At 32.7% G+C, this 23,907-nt stretch overlaps 1 protein-coding gene across 2 annotated transcripts; it reads right to left on the reverse strand.

The window, feature by feature from the left end:
• Window positions 1-130: 130 nt before the first annotated feature.
• LOC127736532 (beta-1,4-mannosyltransferase egh-like) lies at window positions 131-23,154 on the reverse strand. 2 transcript variants are annotated; one of them, XM_052247094.1, is made up of 2 exons: window positions 23,024-23,154; window positions 131-3,005 (listed from the first exon to the last, which is right to left on the reverse strand). In XM_052247094.1, exon 2 carries the CDS (start codon window positions 2,985-2,987, stop codon window positions 1,608-1,610), a length of 1,380 nt encoding a protein of 459 aa, XP_052103054.1. In that variant the 5' UTR covers window positions 2,988-3,005; window positions 23,024-23,154; the 3' UTR covers window positions 131-1,607. The 2 variants fall into 2 exon arrangements, with proteins under 2 accessions (XP_052103054.1, XP_052103053.1); XM_052247093.1 differs by lacking the exon at window positions 23,024-23,154 and adding an exon at window positions 21,778-21,835.
• Between the last annotated feature and the right edge of the window lie 753 nt (window positions 23,155-23,907).

The raw sequence follows: 23,907 nt of genomic DNA on the forward strand, positions 1-23,907 counted from the left end.
ACAAGTAGATATCAAAGTTATTCAATTTGAATAAACTTGAATAGTGAATAGTACATAAAAAAACAGTTCACTATTCATGAATTTTGAATAGTGAAAAGTGAAAAGTGAATAGTGAACGTAGCCCGGTTAGTATAACTATATTGTAGATTAACATTACTAATTTGGTAACGTTTTACCTTTCAGCTATTTGCAGACGTTGTCGGAACAAACTGCTACCATCACAGCAGACAGATATTACAGATGAAATACAGATACTAGATGTAAATTTAGATATTTATTTTCAAAGTTAATTGCGATAGAATAAAACACCCACACACAAAAGTTAATATTGAGCTACCCGGACTCCACTAAGAACTAGGAGTGAGTCTAATGACTGCATACATATCGTATGAATAAGATTGATTGGTTGATTGATTGGTGTTTAACGCCACTTTCAACACTATTGTGCTATTTCGTGGCGGTCAATTTTTATTGGTGGAGGAAGCCGGAGAAAACCACCAACCATCGGTAGGAAAACTGACAATCCTAGTCAACTAAGATTGGAGTCGAATGCACCTGCCCCGTGCGGGATTCGAACTCACAATATCAGTGTTGACTGGCTATTGATACAGTACTTTGTCTACTTAGACCACTCGGCCACCGAGGCCCCTGTATGAATAAGAAAACAATTGTCTTTATAAAAACAAGGAGATGAGGTATGATTTCCAATGAGACAACTATCCACCAAAGTTCAAATAAAGTAGATGCAAGCATTTATAGGCAACCGTACGGCCTTCAACAATGAGAAAAACCCATACCGTATAATCGGCTATAAAAGCCCCCGACATAAAAATATGAAACAATTCAATTTTGAAAACTAACGGCCTAATTTATAACAAAACAATTTACGAAAAATAAATCTGACAGACATGAACAAACGACAACCACTAAACTACAGGCTCCTGACTCGGGACAGGCACATTAAGAATGTGGCGGAGTTAAACATGTTTGTGAGAGCTCAACCTTCCCCCTAACCTGAGACAGTGGTGTAACAGCACAACATAAAAACAAATTATAAAAATCAGTTGAAAAAGGCTTAACTCATTAGATCGATACAAAGCAGAAAAAACATCAAACATAAACACAGACCGGACGTGGCAGGGTATATTTATCCATCCATCATCCCTAACAACAAAAAGGACTCTAAGTACCGATCTGAGAGTACTCGCAGTTACTGATAGCTAGTTCAAAGTCAATAACAACTAATGAAAAACAAACCTTAAACCAGGACTAAAATATCAATCAGTACACATCCAACATACAATGGATTTAGTGTAAAGACGTCATTAACAGTCAGAGAAAAACATGACCTTGTTTCATGCCAAAATAAAGGTATCGACATTATTTATACCAGTAAAAGCAATATTCAAAGATCTAATTACAGTGTTGAATTGGTAACCTTTTAGAATGAGTTTATTTAACGGATTGATAAGTTTACCCGTATACTGTTTTCCTGATTTTGGAGTTGGCACAGTGTTGTTTTGTCTATTGCTGCCTCTGCTTTAATTTTTCATGCATGCAAAAGTTTTCTGCAAGAAATAACATATTAATATTTATGAAAATTAAACTTAGATGAGTAATTGTTTTGGCAACTCTTTTTCAACAATGTGAAAGCCTCCGGATGTTAGAAAAGCTAAAACAACCGCACAATATTCCATTGTTATAAAAACAGGGAGTAGTAAAATTGGTAAAATACAAAGAAAGATAAATTTGAATAAGCCTAAACGTCTGTAGTCGAATGACTTAATACATCCGAATACATATAAAAATGCCATCACACCGCCAGTGAAACCAGACAAATAGGATACAGTTTGTGGTATTGGTAACGGGATAAGCGGAACAAGGACCATGTTTGGTATTGAAAGCAAAATGGTAAAGTAACTAAGCACTATGAAGAATATTCCAAGTTTATATCTCATAGGAATAGTCTTGCAAAATAATGTCTTCAAGTGTCCCTGAATCCAACGTTTTCTTTGTAGAACAAAGTCTTTTGGTGAAAAGGGACTCTTCTCCCACATTTCTCCCTCGATGAATCCACATGTATAACCTCTCATCCAGGCTTTCAATGCAAAGAAACAATCTTCCGTTAAACTACCATCAACACCAAAATCAAAGGTAACGTTTAGTTCAACTGATGCTTTCACAACTAAGAAACTCCCCTTGGTCCCCAATATTGGCCTATGTAAACATTTAAAGCAGAATCGGTATCTTCCATAGTCAGTTCCGATGCGTACTAAATCTGCTAGGGTAGTTATCCAGCACACAATTTCTTCTTTTGTATAGATGATTACTCCCTGACCAAATGAATATATATCATCATGAATGAAATTAGCTATCCCTATTACAGATGATTCGGTTAATACTGTCTCCTCATCCAGATGAACTATCCAGTCATTGTCCGATAGTATATTAACTTCATCTTCTAATGCGAATTGTAAGGCTCTTGCTTTGTAGAGGCTACCATTTGTAGTGGAATATGTGGATGGAACGACTACTTCACGGATACAACTATTATTTGGTAAGCCTATTGGAGAATCGGTTACAATTTCAAACTGATAATGATGCAATCCTACCTCTAAGCATGTTTTGATATTTTTGTCAACAGTTCGATTCACAAGATGTGGATATTTACCTTTTGTCACAACTCTGAAACAGATGGACGGTAAAGACATTGGGGATGTTTTAAGTTTGGGCTTTGATGGATGTGTGTTGAACATGACTATTCCTAAAAAGTTGCATATAACAATCGGCAAATGTATCAATGTTATGTATCTCATTATATATAAAATAATTGTCGGCCATTTTCCATAAGCTTTATAAGGATCAAAACTGTAGTTGGTAGAACTAAATCCTCCTGTCAAGAAACAAACAATCGTCAAAATTATTAGGAAGAGGAAGATGGTAAGGCAATGTTTGATGTTGATGCTCTCTCCAGAAAGCTTAGCCATAGTCTTCAGTTTTTAAATCTGAAATCAAAAGAACATATGAATGAATTTGGATAGACCTTCCAATAACAAATTGTATATAATTTTTCTCAGATGTCCGTGTTTGGTGTATATTTGGCATTTTTTCTATTGGCTCACAAAAAGAACTCTTCAATATGTTAAATGTTGAATTATGCACCAACAGTGTTATGCGTTTGTGTTTTGCGTTTGGTAGACATATTTTGGAGAGAGTTGGAACGAGGAAAAATGTGAGATTTTCTTTCATCAGTTTAATGAGTTCAAGTAATGTTTGTCGGAGAAAGCGACTTAACTCGGCCCAAACTGAGTACGTTTGTAAATGTCTAAAGCTAAATTCAATTTTGATAATTTCCAGAAAAAAATATATTTGATTTCCCTTGGAAACTTGCAGGTTTGGCGCATTGGAAAACAATGCATATATAAATATAATTTATAATAGCGATATCGTTAATATTTTTTTCCATAACGTTTAACTACCAGCTTTATTTTTCATATTCATAAGTACGGCTATAAAAAACCTAGATTGTTTTTGATATAATAATAACATAAAAATATAAAGCTGATGAGGATTTATCAAATACTAAAACGAATGAAACAAAACATCCTGAACGTAAAAAACAAGGAATAGATCGCAGCCATTCATCAGCTAAACAAATAGGTTTCTAGTACATGTAAAGTTATGATATAAAAATCTACATTCAATAATCCGTAGCCCATGTGAATAGCCCTTTATCAGTAGTTGTTTGGATATCCAGTAGTTTAGCAACAGTGGTGAAAATCTGTGTTTTGAATACATGTCAAAACAAAAAAGTATTTGCAGGTTATATTAGTTGAAAATTGGAATTGATAAATACATTGCAGGGGTGTGGAAGTATTCTTGTCGCGAATATTTCGACGCCTCTGCATTGTATATCACTTACAACTCCTTACTTAAACTGTAATAATATACGGAAGCCGATAAGGGCCATTCAAAAAAAAAAAAAATATGTCGTAATTCCGACATAGCATGTCGTAATTTTGACATAACATGTCGTTATAACGACATCGCTATGTCGTAATTTCGACATACGTGTCGTTATAACGACATCGCTATGTCGTAATAACGACATCGCTATATATATATATATAAGAATATGTATTATGATTGCCAAGAGACTTAATGACACAGAAATTAACAACTATAGGTCATCATAATGCCCTCAATAATGAGAAAAGCCCCCGCAGTCAGCTATAAAAGAGGGACGAAAGATACCAGAGGGAGAGTCCCCGACATGACAGCTGTTTAATAATTTAATTCAAACGCGTGAAAATAACGGTTTTAATAATGAACAAACAAAGACCGAAAAACGAATATGTAACACAGCAACAAATGACAACCACTGAATTACAGACTCCTGACCGCTATGTGATAATAACGGCAACCTTATAGTTTAACTTTTCACTTTTTGATGCGATAGGCATTTCAAAATGGTTGTCAGTAAAGGCAAAGTTTGTAGCGGAAACAAATTCATCTTTTTTTTTTTAGAATAATGAACACTAAATGCAATCAAGCTTAATTAAAGTTATTCACTTGCACCTCAGACTTGCACATACTAGAACTTTATTTATAATCAAGTCAAATGAGACCCAGTTGAATAGGGGAGCAATTCAAGCTCCTTGGAGCCTCTTATTATGTTTGGCATGTACAGATTTGTGTAAATTATGAAGTCCTGCATTTCCATTGCAGGTTCTGAATAAGATGAATTTTAAGCTTTTCCCAATAAAGACTATGTTAAACTTTGGACTCATAGTGCACAGACCCACGGATCTCTGTACCTTCATTTGTACACACTTGAATCTTAATGTACAGAAACTACTGAGGCTTGATGCAAATTATTACTGCATTGCTATTGTTGGTTCTTTATGTGATTCTTCAAGCGTCCTCCACATTGAAGCCCTATTAAAACTTTGTACCCCAAGTTCTTTTAACCACTGTTCCCCAGGGCAACTATTCCTACAAACTTAAGGGGAGGGTTAGGATCCCGCTAACATGTTTAACTCCGCCACATTCTTTATGTATGTGTATGTCCCAAGTCTTTAATTTACAAATTTGTTTTTCGTTTATTTTTGTAGGCCGCTTGTTTTTCTCGTTTGAATTGTATTACATTTTTCATTTCGGGGCCTTTTATAGCTGACTATGGGGTATGGGCTGTGATCATTGTTGAAGGCCGTACGGTGACCTATAATTGTTAATTTCTGTGTCATTTAGTTTCTTGTGGAGAGTTGCGTTTTTGAACAAACCAGCGTATCCCAAAGCCTTGATAACCTCTGTAGGCCCCAAATAAGACGAAAAAACATCAAAATTGGAGAGAAAACTGAAAATAAATGGTTTCTAACCTCAGGGATATTAACTCTTTGCATGCTGAATTGTTATCAGAAATTGTCTAAATTTCGAGTATTTGTAAAAATATGCAAATGATATGCAAATGAGCTGTACCCTGATGCTGATGCATACTGATTGCATTAAATCTAAGATAGCCAAGGGTTAATATCCCTGAGGTTAGAAACCATTTTTTTCAGTTTTCTCTCCAATTTTGAAGTTTTTTTCGTTTTAATTGGGGCCTACAGAGGTTATCAAGGCCTTGGGATACGCTGGTTTGTTCAAAAACGAAACTCTCAACAAGATAGTTGTCCCGGGGAACAGTGGTTAAAAGAAATTGGGGTACAAAGTTTTAATAGGGCTTCAATGGGGAGGACGCTTGAAGAATCTCATTAAGAACCAACAATAGCAATGCAGTTATAATTTGCATCAAGACTCAGTAGTACATTACGATACAAGTGTGTAAAAATGAAGGTACAGAGATCAGTGGGTCTGAGCACTATGAGTCAAAAGTTAAACATAGTCTTTATTGGGAAAAGCTTAAAATTCATCTTATTCAGAACCTGCAATGCCAAACATAATTAGAGGCTCCAGAGATCTTGAATTGCTCCCCTATTCAACTGAGTCTCATTTGACTTGATTATAAATAACGTTCTAGTATGTGCAAGTCTGAGGTGCTAGTGAATAACTTTAATTAAGCTTGATTGCATAAACTGTTCAATATTCTCAGAAAAAAAATTAATTTGTTTACGATACAAACTTTGCCTTTACTGGCGACCATTTTGAAATTCCTATCACTTCAAAAAGTGAAAAGTTAAACTATAAGGTTGTCGTTATTATCAGATAGCGGTCAGGAGTCTGTAATTCAGTGGTTGTCATTTGTTGCTGTGTTACATATTCGTGTTTCGGTCTTTGTTTGTACATTATTAAAACCGTTATTTTCACTCGTTTGAATTAAATTGTTAAACAGCTGTCATTTCGGGGACTCTCCCTCTGGTATCTTTCGTCCCTCTTTTATAGCTGACTATGCGGGGGCTTTTCTCATTATTGAGGGCATTATGATGACCTATAGTTGTTAATTTCTGTGTCATTAAGTCTCTTGGCAATCATAATATATATTCTTATATATATATATATATATATATATATATATATATATATATATATATAGAGCGATGTCGTTATTACGACATAGCTATGTCGTAATTACGACATAGTGATGTCGTAATAACGACATGTTATGTCGTAATTACGACATGGCGATGTCGTTATAACGACATGTTATGTCGAAATTACGACATAGCGATGTCGTTATAACGACATGTTATGTCGAAATTACGACATGCTATGTCGTAATTACGACATTTTTATTTTTTTTAATGGCCCTTATCGGCTTCCGTACCTAACTGATACAAAAGTTAACAGAGAAATTTTTAGTTCAGTTCTATTTAATGTACATGTAAATTACGTGGACATGTTGTTTACTGATGTGAACAATTTTCATGTACAGGTAATTAAAACCGATGTATAGATAAGAATAAATTTAATGTGAAACCAGTGTTCACTACATGAAACTAATTGTAAACAGGTTTACAGTACACAGCGTTTGGTGTGCACACGGCCTTGGATGGAGAGTTGTCTCATTGGCACTCATACCACATCTTCTTATTTATATTAACCCATTATCGACCTGTACTGGACCTATTTTTCAATCTGAACCATACTCGGCCAAAGGTCTGAACCAAACTCGACCAAAGTCTGAACAATACTTGACCGGTCTGAACCATACTTGACCAAATAACCTCTACTTTTTGTAATTTTAACTATTTATATAACTATCTTTTTAACTGACTTGACAACAGTCACAATGAAGTAAAGATATGTATATACAGTGTCTACTCTCCTCAGTGCAAATGACTTTTTAATGAACGGAACAGTAAAAAAGCTGCATAATTTCAAATGTTTTGTAGCAGTTCAGTGTTTCTGTTGTTCCGTTGTTTTTCCCTTATAGTTGATGTGTTCCCTCGGTTTTGCTTTGTGACCCGGATTTGTTCTCGCTTATTCGACTTATGACTATTGAAAAGCGGTATACTACTGTTGCCTTTATTTACTATTGTAGAATAAAGGATGACGAGGAAAACATTTGTGTTTGTTTACGCTTTAAAAATACAAAATAATTGATTTGAATGTATGTATAAACACAATTTCCTTAGAATATAACTTTACTATGTACTCATACTTGTCAACTGACCCGTATTCTGCGGGTAATACTCGTATTACGGGTATTCTGCGGGTAATACACGTATTATGGGTATTCTACGGGTATTCTACGGGTAATACCCGTAAATTTCCCCCTCACCCAGGATTTTTGAGATAGCCGCCGGGTCGTTAAATAACCCGGGAATTAGGAAAATGACCCGGATTCTTGAGCCTTCTTACTTTTTGAGTATGAAACGGTAGATTTATAAAAATACAATACTTAATTTGACGAAAAATACTTAAACGTTCTATCTACCAACTTCGCTTCGATACGCAGCAACGTCTGGCATCAACTGTATAGGCGGTTATACCCGTGTAACAATAAACTGTTCCAAATATGTCATTGTAGTTTAAAAATGACGTATTTGTAACAACAATAAGCATGACATTCAAACATAAATCAAAGTGATTGAATTGTTGCTTGATCGTTCTTTACTGTGTAAGATGTATGCACTGTTCAAGATTCATGGGACATTTAAAGCATCAAAAGTCATTCAAGCGTCATTCAAGCGTGAAATGTTAGTCTAGTTGTGTGGGCGAGCTTTATTTGTATCCATTAATGAAGTTTCATCACTATGTTTTTTGTATAAAGTACCCTAGATATACAGTAGACCGAATCCGAAAACGTCAGGTCAGGTAACAATAAATGGGCAATGTCACAGGTTTTGGTAAAATTTTGCATACAACTTTGGCTCATTGCACATTAAAAAAAAAATCGAAAAAATAATGCATTTATCTCATTTATTGTCTGAAATATTACTGATTGAAATCTTTTTTTGTATAGATTTTATTTTCAATAATTTGCCTAAGAGAGGTAGAGGGAGGCAAAAGCAAACTTCCCTTTTTAAAGCGGAGTAGAGGGTGATTTCGGACAATTTAACATTCCAACAAACTGTTTCTAAAGGCTACTTTTGTGCAGAATGAGATTTGACAAATACTGATGTATAACTATGATCTCCGATAAAGTATGTGTATATTGTTGTAATCATTGAAAGTCTTAATGTGGGTTTCAAACGTCCATTCTGATATGACGTGCTGCTTTCGCTTTGTAAACAACACCGTGATAAAATACTCGATATATCTACACTTAGCGCAGACTCAGAGATATACATAATAATGGATGTTACAAATACCTCCTACGTAAATCCACATGTATCGGAACCTATTTGCAAACGCTATTCCGATTTTATTGTTTTAAAAATTGCAATAGAAAAAAGACTACAGAACTTCTATTCTTATTCGGATGCATAACAATAAGAATTAATGCACTAGAGCTCAGAGAAATCTATAAAACAAAAATAAAATAAAATTCCGCGAAAGTCCATTAATTCTTTCGGCGCATTTAAGTCATTTCAAAACATGACGTCATACAAATGAAATCGCCAAAGCTGAAGGTTTTCCGTTACGTGAACCATCGAAGTTCGTATAAAATTGCATTAAAATGGATTTTTGAGGTAGGGTTTGTTTTATTTTCTATCCTATTGCATTATTTGCATATTAACGAATTTCAGTAAGTCAACATGGCGGCTCCTTAGTTACGAAATGTCAACTTAGGATTTGACGGTAGCTTACGAGAAAAACAAGTTAACCCTCTTACTGCGGCAGGGACATATATGTCTTCCCCTGGCTTACTGCGGGAAGGACATATATGTCCTTTGTGTAAAAAAAAATCGATTATTTTTTCACTTTTTAATATTTCTAAAAAAAACCTTTCCTTCATTTATTGAATACATTTTATATATTTTATTCATTATGTGGTTATTATTTTTGTTGTTGTTTTCTTTTTATCCATCTTTTTCATAAAACGTCATCATTACGTCATATATTATTTGACGTCATTTTATGTCATAATTGAGTTGAAGGCGAAATAGCGCTATCAAATTTTAGAATGAACCTTTTATAAGCTTCGTATTGATAAGATAACATAAAATCATAGTATGAAACAGAAAAAAAATCAACATGAACAAATAATCATTGAAAAGTACACACAAAAATATTTGCTATTTGGTTTTAATTCTTGTATCCAACAATTATAAATATTTCAAACAAATGTCCTCAACTCTTTTAGATTGGGAGGGACACTGATATATACTAAGTGTTGAACTTAGTGCTTGCCTTGGTTTTCTTACTTGTTTGAAAACAAATGAATTACACAACGAAAAAGTCTACCTTGGTATATAGATAAATAAGTCTACAATTAATTTATTGATACGAATTGTTAAATTGGCATAAAAAAGCATTCAGTATTCTGAATATTTTTTAAGTTTTATTAGCTATTATAGGCTTTAGTTTATGTGCAAAAATGAATAGATACTATGCAGTTATATAAAACCCGTTAGTAGCAGGAATCAGCCAAACAATGAGAAAAGCCATTATACCGTATAGTCAGCTAAGAAAGCCCCGACATGAAAAAATGTAAAACAATTCTAACATGAAAACTAACGGCATAATTTATAACAATACAATTTATGAAAAACATTTGACAGGCATGAACCAACGGCAACCACTGAATTACAGGCTCCGACTCCTGACTTGGGACGTGAACAAAAGAGTGTGCTATCTTTAAAAACGGCAAATTTTGAAATTCCTTCACATTTATTCAATGAAGTAACTCCTTACGATGTTTAAATTTTAGACAAGTATAATTTTTTAACTCATATTATGCTGATACTGAATACTATGCTTCAAACAAAGATCTATATTTTCCTTATACTTCATGTGTTATATACAGTGAGTGTAAAATGCCAAGTTGGGGAAAAAAATAAAAGAAAGATGTAATAAAAGATCTTTTCTAAATATGTGTAAATATTACATTGATGTATATGGCATGGTATTGGTTGCAAAAATTTGATATTTTTCATTTAAATGCAATATTTTTCATTTAATTGGTATATTTTTTCATTTATATGCAATATTTTTTCATTTATATGCAATATTTTTTCATTTATATGGTATATTTTTTCATTTATATGCAAAATTTTTTATTTTAATGGTATAATTTTTCATTTATATGGTATATTTTTTCATTTAAATGCAATATTTTTTATTCAAATGGTATAATTTTTCATTCAAATGGTATAATTTTTCATTCAAATGGTATAATTTTTCATTCAAATGGTATAATTTTCATTCAAATGCAATAGTTTTTATTCAATTGGTATAAAATGTCATTTGAATGCAATATTTTTTATTCAATTGGTATAGTAGTTTTTTATTTATATGCAATAATTGCATTATGGGAAATTCTTTGACGTCATAAGGTCAAATTTGCAACAACGTTTGTGATTGGTCGGAAATTGTTTGGATTTCTCCCCTTTCTTTCTAAACATGGGTGACCAAGAATTAAAAAACGCATCAGAATATCGCCCCTCTAACTAAATCTAACGTTCGTGCGAGTCCTGCACTGGCTGTTAATGCCAATAATGGCCAGGACGAGCAAAAAATGCGAGTGACAAGTAATAATAATTAATTTGACACACAACTTGTTCATGGATAGCGCTGAAACAGATGCCTGCGTGCATGGCAAAAACACCTCCAATGAAAACCTTTTCTGAAGAAACTCTCCTACAGTCTACACAATGAAATAAAAAAAAATACATAGCTAGCCCCCCTCCCCCTTCTAAGTCCAGATACATGTAATCATGACGTTCTTTAGTGCTATATCATTTTTTACTTTTCTTGATCCTCAGAGACGTTGCAGGAAGGCACATGAAAAAAGAATAAAAAGCATCCAGGACGTTACAATTATTTGGACTAAGCCCCCTCTTTTTTACTACATGTAGAAAAAAAATCACCTAATTACGACAGCAGAACTAGAAACCCACAAGTAGAGACATAAGCTGTTATACTCCGGAACTAATTCTTTAATAAAGACAATTCAGGATAAATTGGAACCAGTTACTAACCCATGTTACAACAATAGTCCTATGACATAGGACTTCACTACATGTATATGAGGCGTGAACTTCATATTTAATACTATCTATGATATGTGCTCTCATGTCTTATGCTGCAAATCATTTTACATTTAGGATTCGTTGCTGAGCTTTTTTTTACTGTTCTCGCCTCCGAATCCCTTAAATAGATTTTTTTTCAAGCCCCACAGTAGTTCAATAATTACTATATGTCTTTGCATAAATAAGTATGCAGGACATATTTCAAAACATATTTTATCTTCAGGACTTTTACATGTTTTAAATGATTTACTTTTCAATACTGCATTGGGAAGGGGGTATACAAGTTTATTTTTTGACACATGATATAATATAATTAGGTATCCAACAAATTATATGATTGTACGTTTAGCTATTATCTAGACCCGTACAAAATGTATATAATTAGACACATGTAACAGGGGCGGATCCAAAACCTCGGTGTCTAGAAAGGGGGGGGGGAGTAGGTTCAAATTTAGATATTTGTATAGAGATGTATATTTGCGAGTATTGGCAGTAATGGTTATAGTGTGTGTGTGAGGGTAGGGGGTTTCAGATCAAAGATCGTTTCTATAATTCTATATCTTTTAGTTTTTACCATTTCACTCTATTCTTTATCCTTTGATCTCTATTATATTTGTTCTAAACATGCGTGACATATTTGCCACTGGACATAAGGCAACCAAAAGTCAATCAACGTATTCTGTATATTTCATCATTTCTTTATTATGTTATCTATAGGTTTGGTCCCGCCCCTTATCTATTTTTTTGCACATTAGGGACGACATCAAAAGTTAAATGTAGGATAAAAAAAAAATAATTCATATAGTTTTTTTCACTGACCCCCTACCCCCCCCTACACGGACAATAACAGTTAAGGGACGATTATTTGATATTCTAAGGAAGGGATTTTGATTGATTGGTGTTTTACGCTACTTTCAACACTATTGGGCTATTCCGTGGTGGTCAGTTTAAATTTATAGATGAAGGATGGGGAAGGGGAGAGGGGGCATTATTATTCATTTCAATCTGTCGCTAATCATGCCTATTTTTCAGCTCTTACCAGGCAACCATATTCATATATGAAATCCTTCTGTCCCCCGACCCAACAAATAAATAAATATCAAATGGGTTTCCTCTAATTTAACACAAGTTTAAATTGATTGATTATTTGTTGCTAATTTTAACGCCAAGTGAAAATTATTTCATGCTTGTTCAGGAAAACACGAGTTTAGAAGTCACGTTATAATATAAAAATGAAGAGATGGAATATGATTGCTAATAAGGCAACTATCCACCGGAGTTCAAATATGAAGTGGATGTAAGCAATTATAGATAAGATAAGATAAGAAAAATTTATTTTAATTCGGGTTACATGAAATACTACAAACATGAGCTCTGTAGAGCTTTTTGCCGTCATGTAGACAAATGATTTTTGTAGACAATCGTAAGGCCTTCAACAATGACAAAAACCTGATACTGTAAAGTCGTCTATAAAAGGCCCTACATTAAAAGTGTGACTGACAATTCAAACGAAAAAACTAACAGCCTAATTATACATAACAAAACAATTTACAAAATATCAAATATGAGTCGAGACAGGAACCAACGACAACCATTAAACTACAGGCTCCATCCCTGGGACAGGCAAATAAAGAATATGGCAGGGTGGATATAAAAACGAAGATGTGGTATGATTGCAGATGAGACAACTCTCCACAAGAGATCAAATGACACAGAAATCAACAGCTATAAGTCACCGTACGGCCTTCGACAATTAGCAAAGCCTACACTGCATAGTCAGCTATAATAGGCCCCGAAATCAAAAATGAAAAACAATGCAATCGAGAAAACTAACGGCCGAATTAATGTACAAAAAAATGAACGAAACACAAATATGTATAACAAAGCAACAAACGGCAACCACTGAGTTACAGGCTCCTGACTTGGGACAAGCACATACATACAGAATGTGGCGGGGTTAAACATGTTAGCGGGATCCCAATCCTCCCCCTAATCTGGGACAGCGGTGTAACAGTACAACAACATGTTTGTGAGCAACCCATCCCGAAGCTGGGACAGTGGTGTAACGGTACAATAAAATAACAACCTGCACAAATCAGCAAATTACTCAAAAGATCGGTAGGAGACACACACAAAAACTAACATTAAGGCAATAGACACAAAGCACCGACATAAGAGTATTTGCAATTACTGGAAGTTTGCTCAAACCTAATTACAACTGGTACTGAAATAAATCTTGTTCTCCCAGACCGAGTTATCAATCAGTACACAACGCGCGGCAAAGGATTTATTAAAAAAAGAAAACAGTCTGAGAAACGTCTGGTTTACGTTGAATATACATATAAGAAGATGTGGTATGAGTGCCGATGAGACAACTCTCCATCAAAGTCATAATTTGTAAATGTAAACCATTAAAGGTCAACGTACGGTCTTCAACACGGAGCCTTGGCTCAAACCGAACAGCAAGATATAAAGGGCCCCCAAAAATTAGTAGTGTATAACCATTCAAACGGGAAAACCAACGGTGTCTAATCTATTTAAAAACCTGATATACTTGCATATAAATCCATATACAATGAAACGGTTTTTGAAAAGTGGACCGAACGTTTTGACCATCGAAATTTTGCAATAGAAATACTAGTTATGACCACAAGATTTTAACAGCCAGTGCAGGACTCGCACGCACGTTAGATTTAGTTAGATGGGTGATATTCTGACGCGTTTTTTAATTCTTGGTCACCCATGTTTAGAAAGAAAGGGGAGAAATCCAAACAATTTCCGACCAATCACAAACGTTGTTGCAAATTTGACCTTATGACGTCAAAGAATTTCCCAAAATGCAATTATTGCATATAAATAAAAAACTACTATACCAATTGAATAAAAAATATTGCATTCAAATGACATTTTATACCAAATGAATAAAAACTATTGCATTTGAATGAAAATTATACCATTTGAATGAAAAATTATACCATTTGAATGAAAAATTATACCATTTGAATAAAAAATATTGCATTTAAATGAAAAAATATACCATATAAATGAAAAATTATACCATTAAAATAAAAAATATTGCATATAAATGAAAAAATATACCATTTAAATGAAAAAAAATACCATACAAATGAAAAAATATTGCATATAAATGAAAAAATATTGCATATAAATGAAAAAATATTGCATATAAATGAAAAAATATACCAATTAAATGAAAAATATTGCATTTAAATGAAAAATATCAAATTTTTGCAACCAATACCATGCCATAGATGTACACATATAAATTAACACATACGGTATTATTATGGAATAAGTTTTTGTGAGTTATATTTCCCCATATAGCTATATAAATTCGGAAGGGCCCTCTTATTATTTATTCTGTAAATATATATGTATAATGATAGTTATGTACAAATAGTATAAATATACCATCGAACAGTATTAATCAAAGAAATTAAGCAGTTATTAACGAAAATATTAGAACCGAACCTAAAAACCAAGAAACAGAAAAAAAACAAACATGCAAATATATAGCTAGTAGCGTAACCCATCCACATTTTTGGCGGTAATTAGAAATCATGCAGGTAAAAAGGTGTGCTCGATTTGGATTTGTCATTCGTCAAGCGTCAATGTGATATGATAATAAATATGACATATGAAATATGATATGACATGTATAACATAGAAAAAAATAACCATAATAAACACAAGAAATATTTCATGTGATGACACTAGCGTCGGTGCAACCATCGTCTACAAAGAAAAGGGAACAAGACGATTACAATGCAGTGGCGGATCCAGAAATTTTCATAAGTGGGGGCCCACTGACTGCCTAAGAAGGGACCCGCTCCAGTCATGCTTCAGTGATTCCTTATACATGTATAATCAACCAAATTTTTCCCACAAAAGGGGGCGGGCCCCCGGCCCCCCTTAATCCGCCTCTGCAATGTTTCACTGGGGGGGGGGGGGGGGGGGGGGGGGGGGATATTTCCGGAGACAGATACATTTTACAGTATATATAGCAAAACATTTCACAGCATTGATATATTTTTGGCATCTTTAAACAATTCTATTAAAGTAAAGGATATAAATTGTGCATGCTTGTGCTTGTGTGCATGTGTAGACACCATTAATCTTAAATGGGTCTTTGTTAAGAAATCAAGGCTTAAAATTAATTGCAAAATGAAATTTGAAAAAAAAGCAGGACAGGAGTTTTGAGTTAAAAAAAGGCAGGATGAGCAACTTGGTAAAAAAAAAGAAGGCAGGATGACAATTTATGTAAAAAAAAAGTCAGAATAAACTAATACAAAAAAGGCAGGACCAAATAGAGTGAAAAAATAAAAAAGGCAGAACAGAGATTACAACTAAAAAAAATGCAGGACAAGATTTTTTATCCTAGCACCCAACCCCACCCCTATCCCCACCACCACAAAAATCACAAATGGTAGCTCCCTAATTATATACTGCGTTTGGATAAACATTTAAAAACTTTTATAAATTATTAATTATATCAATTTGAGCACATTAAATCTACTGCACTGTTAAACTCAGATTGTATTGTAAAACTTGCTCATCGTTTGACTTAAAAGCTTACCTATGCTTTGATATTCCAAAATATGAGTGATCACTTCTCACAAAAATAAGAATAAGTGCACAATCACTTGCTTTTGAAACGGGGTGATACAGTTTACCAAAAACTTTAGCAACTGAAAGTTTCTGCAACTTTTGCGGAGATAAAGCAGAATATGGTGTGCACTTCCTTTTATAAAGTCCCCTATATAAAAACCTTTGGGAGAATTTAAGTTTTCAAAAATTGGTTAAAGATGATGTTATGAAATCAGTAACATTTAAGGAATGACTGTAATATGTTTTCTGTCTATGAAGAAATAACATCAAAAATGTGGAACACACTGAATAACCAGCATAGCGGGTTATTTAAAAGTGTGCACCACATTTTTCATTTTATTTCGAATAGACAGAAAAAATATTAGTCATAACTTATAATTTAATTCTAATTTCCATTTTAAGCCGGAGTAAATCACGTTGATGACATCATGGTCATCACGGTCACATGACAAAATTATGTCTATGAGCTGATAGACAAACATTGGCAGCCACTCAGGAGACGCGTTTCATCCAAATTTAAATTATATTTAATTAATCAAAATAAGTTGGCTGATGCCAATCAAATTTGTAAAAATATGGATAAGCCTTTGAATATAAAAAAGGAGATGTGGTATGATTGCCAATGAGACAACTATCCACCAAAGTTCAAATGAAGTGGATGTAAACAATTACAGTCAATCGAACTGCCTTCAACAATGAGAAAAACCCAATTTGAAGTTAAAAACTATGCTTAGTGTCAGTTAGGCTAGCATAAGTAATGGAAGTACCGTACAAAAAAATAGACTTGTGGTTATATTTACAGCATATAATTAATTTTCTCTTATTATGCATTATGTTTTATTTACATTTTTTGTCATGTATGTTGTACACTTGGATTACGCAATGTCATATTTTATATATATATATATATATATATATGTGTGCTTTATCCAATAAAATATTTGATTTGGTTATATAGATACAATGGATAAGCGTGGATTCTTGAAAAAGAAACCATGAGCCCGGAGGGCGAATGGTTTGTTTTTCATGAATCTACGCTTATCCATTGTATCTATAACTTAAACTATTGTGTTAATTTCTTTTCAAAATTAAAGCCTTTTCTTAATTAGAAGGTATTGTAAGTGGGTTTAAATAACCTTAGAATATAGCAAAGTACTCTCGACCAATGAAATTGTAGGATTGGATGCCTCTTAATTGTGAAGAATGAATGTAAATCATGTTCTTAGTAAGGGATTATCCTATTATTTGGGTCTATTTACAGTTCAAAACAAAGAGTTTCTTTAAATGAGTTACTACTGCCCGAAGCACAATTATTAGATTGAAAGGATTTATCACACAGTGATTGAAACTGACTAAAAGTTGAATTGTGAAACAAACAAAAATCTCAAAATAAGTTGAAGTTTACTGGTGCAGTAAAATTGGTACCGTGAATTTTATTATGAAAATATTAATAACTTCAAATTACTATAAAATTAAACAATACCAAAGCAATGCAAAAAAAACCAGAAAAAAATCTTTCAGATAAAAAATAACCTAAATCTTTAGCTTTCCAAAACTTTGATTACTTGATCAGCGGTTGGGGAGAAAAGTTATTTCCAATACATGTATTCCGATAAAAAAAAACAGGAATTTAATTTTGAACATATTAAAAACTTTTAAGGGCATTATTTTTGAACATTTCCCTGACATAATGAAACAGTATTTGATGTAAAAAGCCGGACCAAATTATTGGCTGTGAAATAAAATATAGTTGTAACTCAAATGTATTAATTGATATAAACTGTAAATAAAAAAAGGATAATTCCTCACTAAAATATTTCATGATTTACATTCATACTCACAATTAGGAAACATACAATTCCTACCTTTTCTTTCTACTGTTGTGTCACCTAATATCTATAACGCATTTTTTTTTTTTAAATATTTCCCAAATGATAAGAAAGTCCTCACATCACTAAAACTAATCCATAAATGACATGCCGAAAAAGGAAGTCATGCATCAATTATAAACATTGCACTGACAATGAAACTAATTCTTGAATAGGACATTTGAGCCTTGAGCACTTTACAATATTCTAAGTTTGTAAGAGAATGATAATCCCTTACTTCATGATAAGTACTCGCTAACGCTCGTACTTATTCATGAAGAAAGGGATTATCATTCTCTTACATATACATGTTATCGTGTCCAACGATGCATTGATAAATCTCAGATCACAATTAATTGGTTAACAAAATACAAATATAACACTTCTACCTTTAAAGAATTTTATATTACCAGGCATATGAATATTATCTGTTTATACAAAATAAGACATATTCAAAATTACTTCTAATAAAATTGAAAATGGAAATGGGGAACGTGCCAAAGAGACAACAACCCGACCAAAAAGCATATATAAAGTATATATAATAAGTATGTTATCGAAATTTTTCTAGCACTCTAGGCACATCACGATTTTCTCGCATAGGAATTTGCGAACAAACCTTTGTAAAATTATGTAGTAAAACAAATGAAATCATACTATATTTATAAAACAAAAATTGACAAATAGAATGTAATCATTTTTGTTTCAAACATGTGAAATAGCCAATAATAATAAAAAAACCCGGTAAAACTCGCTATTATTACAAAAATATCCACTATAACTTGCAAAATTAGAAAAAAAAACTAGGATAACTTAAGAATTGGTACAACAAAGAGAATACAGGGATTCGAACCTAAACCGACAAATCCCGATCTTTAACTCATTGATTTTAACCATGCTAACCTCGCGGCTACCAACTCATACTATACGACTGCCTATTGTGTCTATATAAAGGTACAAGCCCTGTGTGTCCGATGAACCGATGTATATCAGATGTTCATTTAAATATATATAATAAACATCTATAGTGTAACCCATTGGTAGCCGAGAGGTTTCGTCGGTGTGTTGATGTCAGTCACACATAACAGATTTCAAGGAAGGGTTCGATTCCCAGTGAAGGTATATAAAAATTACAAAAATTAAAAGTAAGTTTTTAAATTAATTCCATTAGTGAACAGAAATCAGTAAATTAGCCTATTTAAACTTAATGAAATTAAGCACACAAAGGAAACAATTGAATATAATTTGGTGAGTCAATTTCAGCGGCAGATTTAGGAAGCGTTGATTCTAGAAAAAGAATCCACGGTAAATGAATAGGCTGACGTCACCACAATGGTTTAAATTTAAGATAACCAACCGAAAATATGTAAAACTGACATGAAATTTTGGAGAGTATAGTGCTGTTTTGCAAAAACTGAACGTTTTCTTCCAACCACTGCAAAGTGCTTGACGTTAGCTAATTGAAAAGCGCGAAACTTCTTAAGAACGTGACGTGAACACCATTATGACGTTATGTAATGTCAAATAAATAACGTTATTTTTTGAAAAAATAAACATCTTGACTTTATATCTTAGTAATTCTTCAATTATTTAAGCTAACATGTTGTGATTCAAGACTCAGGATAAAATTCGAATATCACGGCCCAGGCCATGTGTAAATTTCCAACAAATCTATGGTTTCCATGAATTATTTCTTAAATTTGCGAAAAATGCGGGAAAATTGTACTATGAAGTCAGATTCAGTTTTTTGAAGAAAGACGATTCTTTTCTTGAAAACAAAATAATAAAAAAAAAAACATACAAATTACTCATAACTTTTTTCAAAAGGTCGGTGACGTATACTTCTTATGGCTTTATTTGAAAGAGTACACAAAGCACTATCCTTCTTGAAACTTTTATGACCGAGAAATCACTGGTAAATATTTTTAAATACTGGAAACGTGTTTTCATTATTACGTCTTATTTTTGGCGGGAATGAAATAAATCATACTTTTAAGATCAAAACACCAAAAATCTTAAACTCTAGAATCGTTAATTGATAGATACACGTCTACAGTTTAACGTGAAAAAGTGTTATGCTTGTAGGTTCGATTTTAATGGATTATTTGAAATTTTAAAATAACAACCAAATAATGTTCATATTGGGGGGGAAAAAAACGAAGTTGGTGACCCCCAATTTTTTTCAACATATTTTGTTTCCAAAATCATGAAATATCTTCATACATGTACACAATTTTAATAAAAAATCACTGGTAGAACTGAATAGGCTGTTTGGTCTAAATGTTACCCTACGTATATAACCGGACGAATTATTAGAAAAAATAGAATTGAACATTTTAAGCAATAAATGCTATCTTTACTAATTCATTTTTGGAATTCGTTAGACTTTCACTCAAAAAGCATTATCAAATCCTTCTGATTTTATTTAGTTTGTGAGCGAGTCGGCTGAATTGACTCTATTTGATGAAAATGAATAAGATTCCTGCTGTGAAAATGCACCGCATATACAAAAGAAATAAATCGCCCCTACAGTGAAAATGAAAGTATTGTATCATTATTCGACATGAAAACATGAATCGAATAACGAAAGCAGCATATCAACAAACTGAATGGCAAAACCTGTTTTAGGTTGTGCAACATTAATGATTATGTTAAAAGGTATACTTTTCTGAAAAAAAAACTTTACTGCTGCTTTTAAATCTTCTGCAAGCTCTGTTTGTGAAATATTCTCAATATGTAACTATTTGTTTACCGATTTCACACCTGCATGGCTGAAGGCGTGATATAAACCCATTTGTATCTCTTGCATGTGTCATTAATTTATTAAAATAATATGCAATTGATAATTATATCTTATTTTATTCAGAAATCATCAATTTTTCGTCTGTTTATTTATCATTCAACATTAGAAATACATGACAGATACAGTAAAAACTATATTTCAGGATTCGCACTTTGTATAGACTGGTCTTTCTAAACAATTATTGTTACATAATAAAATTTAACGTTCTGACATCATACACGCAGGACAAAGGGCAAAGTTCTCTTTCGGCCAAATATGACCTTGAAATTTAACTTTATCATAAATTATCAAAATAGCCATAATTTGATTCTTAAATGGATATATTTCAAAAGCCTAACTATTTGGTTAGATAAATCTCTAATGTTCATTAGAGTATATTGTAGGCTTCAGAGTTAGCACATTTTGGGTATATTGTCAAAAAACTATCATTTTGTGCATTTTTGGACCTAAAAGCTAGAGAAAATCCTTGGCCGCAACCTAGGATCCAAAATGTTTTGTAGCCAAAAGTTGCCAATGATGACATTGAAATCCTAGACAAAAATAAACTCTGGATCCAGGGTGGCGGCCAAAGTAAATTATGCTAAAAAGTGATAAGAAGTATTGAAAATTGGACCAAAACTGACGTTACAACACAAATAATGCATACTTGAGGTGTAATTTCGTTGTTATTTTTAATGTGGTGTCCCAAAAAGAAGCGATTGTGTTTTAATAGTTATATCACAAATATTTCTATGTAAAATTTGAGGTGTTTTGGCCTAATAAAAAAAAACATCAAATTCTTAGGGCCAATTTAAACCCTTCGTAAACCGGTGAAGGTGAAACAATGATAACTTCGTCCAATCGACTCAGTATTATAGTTAGTTTACTTATGTAAAAATTGAAAGATAGAACAAACACTTACTTATCTTTAACAGCTTTCAGGTAGTAATGTCGTCTGCACTAAATCGATGTTTTCTGTATAAAGGTATATAACTTATAGGTTTTGTAAAAAGTTTTATGTTTGAATTGAGAATGCATGACTGAACTTTAAAGAGAAGTTTCAACATAAATAATTAATGCTCTATAGATTTAGTTCTTCGATTTTTAAAAATCAGGTAACCGTATCAAACGTATAATATCTGAAATGTTATTACTAATCCATAACTGTTATGCTTCGCATGCTTCCGATGTTAGAGACATGCATCATTACAGACTCTAAAGCAAAACCTTTAAAAATTTAAAACGAATAGAAGGTATAATAATAGGTAAATCAATGTTTGGTCATTTGAATTTGAAAATCAAAAAGTTTACTATATGTATAATAAATTTTCAAAACTAATCAAAACGCATATATATACATATAGCTGGCTTTTCAACAGTACAAAAGTTACCATACACTTCAGTTGGCAAAAAGATTGCACAACTAAAGACCATTGCCTACTTCTTATTTCATTTTCTTAAATTCTATGAACACTTAAGAACAATCACTTTATTATCCATTATAACATTGTTTTGGAGACAAAGAAGTAAGGTAATTTAAACCCCGTACTACAATCTTTAATCAAATTAAATAAATTCTAAAACCAATTTTATTGCAACTAGTGTAAAATATATTTCCTGAAAAAAAAACCAAAGAATTCACCAGTGATAAAAACGGCCTGGTGTTTCTCATATCAATCGAATAAACATGTATAGTGTTACTTTGAGGCAAAACTACACAAAATATACAACATGCATGAAGGTTTGGATTGGGGTCTTCATTTATATCCATATATAGATATAAAAAGATGTGGTATGAGTGCCAATGAGACAACTCCCCATCATATATAAGTAAACAGAAAGATAATTTATCATAGAAGTCCAAAGCAGTCGTTGATATATTAAAATTGAGAATGATAATGGGGAATGTGTCAAAGAGACAACAACCCGACCATAGAGGAGACAACAGCCGAAGGCAACCAATGGGTCTTCAATGCAGCGAGAAACTCCCGCACCCGGAGGCGTCCTTCAGCTGGCCCCTAAACAAATATGTATACTAGTTCAGTGATAATGGACGTCATACTAAACTCCAAATTATACACAAGCATACTAGATTCAAATATAATTATCTTCATAAGCAGAAGCCTGGTAAAAATAATATATAAACTGAAGGTCGATCAAACACTTACAAATTCAAAACTGTTTTTAGATAATTCCTTCAATCCTTCAGATTAAATTTAATGATGTTTGATTGTCGTTATGATATATGTGTGAAGAAGGTATACATCTTTACTTCAATTTCATTTTTTGATGGCAAGTACACAAATTCTAAAGCAGTTTTAAAATTGTGTATCAAATTAAAATTACTTTACCCTGAATCAATTGATAAACAAGTTTTTAATGTGTTTAAAATTCGAAATTCTCTGCTCTATAGAGTTCGCATAGTTAGATTTAATAAAATTAATTCATTAAAACAAATGTACTGTATCGATTGAAAATTTGAGATGTCATTTTGCTACATACTTCTGTAATAGTTATACACCGAGGGATAGGTGTGTCTGGATAAGAAACTCCGTCGGCCGGAGGGGTTTCTTATCCAGACACGCCGTATCCCGAGGTGTATAACTAACTTACACCCCATTATAAACCCTATATTTGTTAACATTGATTATTAAACAAAAAAAAAGAAAAGAAAACGATAGCATATTTATTGATAATATCAAACCATGATTTATGAAAATATTTTTTAATTACACGAAACCCCGCTATTAACCTTTCTTTGGTTATCTTCGTTCAAACTTTGACAAGTGAGTATATTTTACAAATGTCAAGTTGTTTTGCATAGTCCCGTTAAATCCTGTGCTAATATGGATCAGCAGGTCAAGGTTGACTGTTTCGTGTATTCTTATTACAAACAAAAAATACATCATGCTCCGGGTATACAGTTGTCAATATGGATGGGTATAAGACGGACGACATTTTGTGGCAAGCGTTGGATTTGGTAAAAGAGACTAAAGGTATAGGCAATATTATAACCCAAAGTACTTACTTGTAACAGTTTAATAAAGGTAAT

The sequence above is a fragment of the Mytilus californianus genome, unplaced genomic scaffold (assembly GCF_021869535.1).
Source record: "Mytilus californianus isolate M0D057914Y unplaced genomic scaffold, xbMytCali1.0.p SCAF_32, whole genome shotgun sequence".
Lineage (NCBI taxonomy): Eukaryota > Metazoa > Mollusca > Bivalvia > Mytilida > Mytilidae > Mytilus > Mytilus californianus.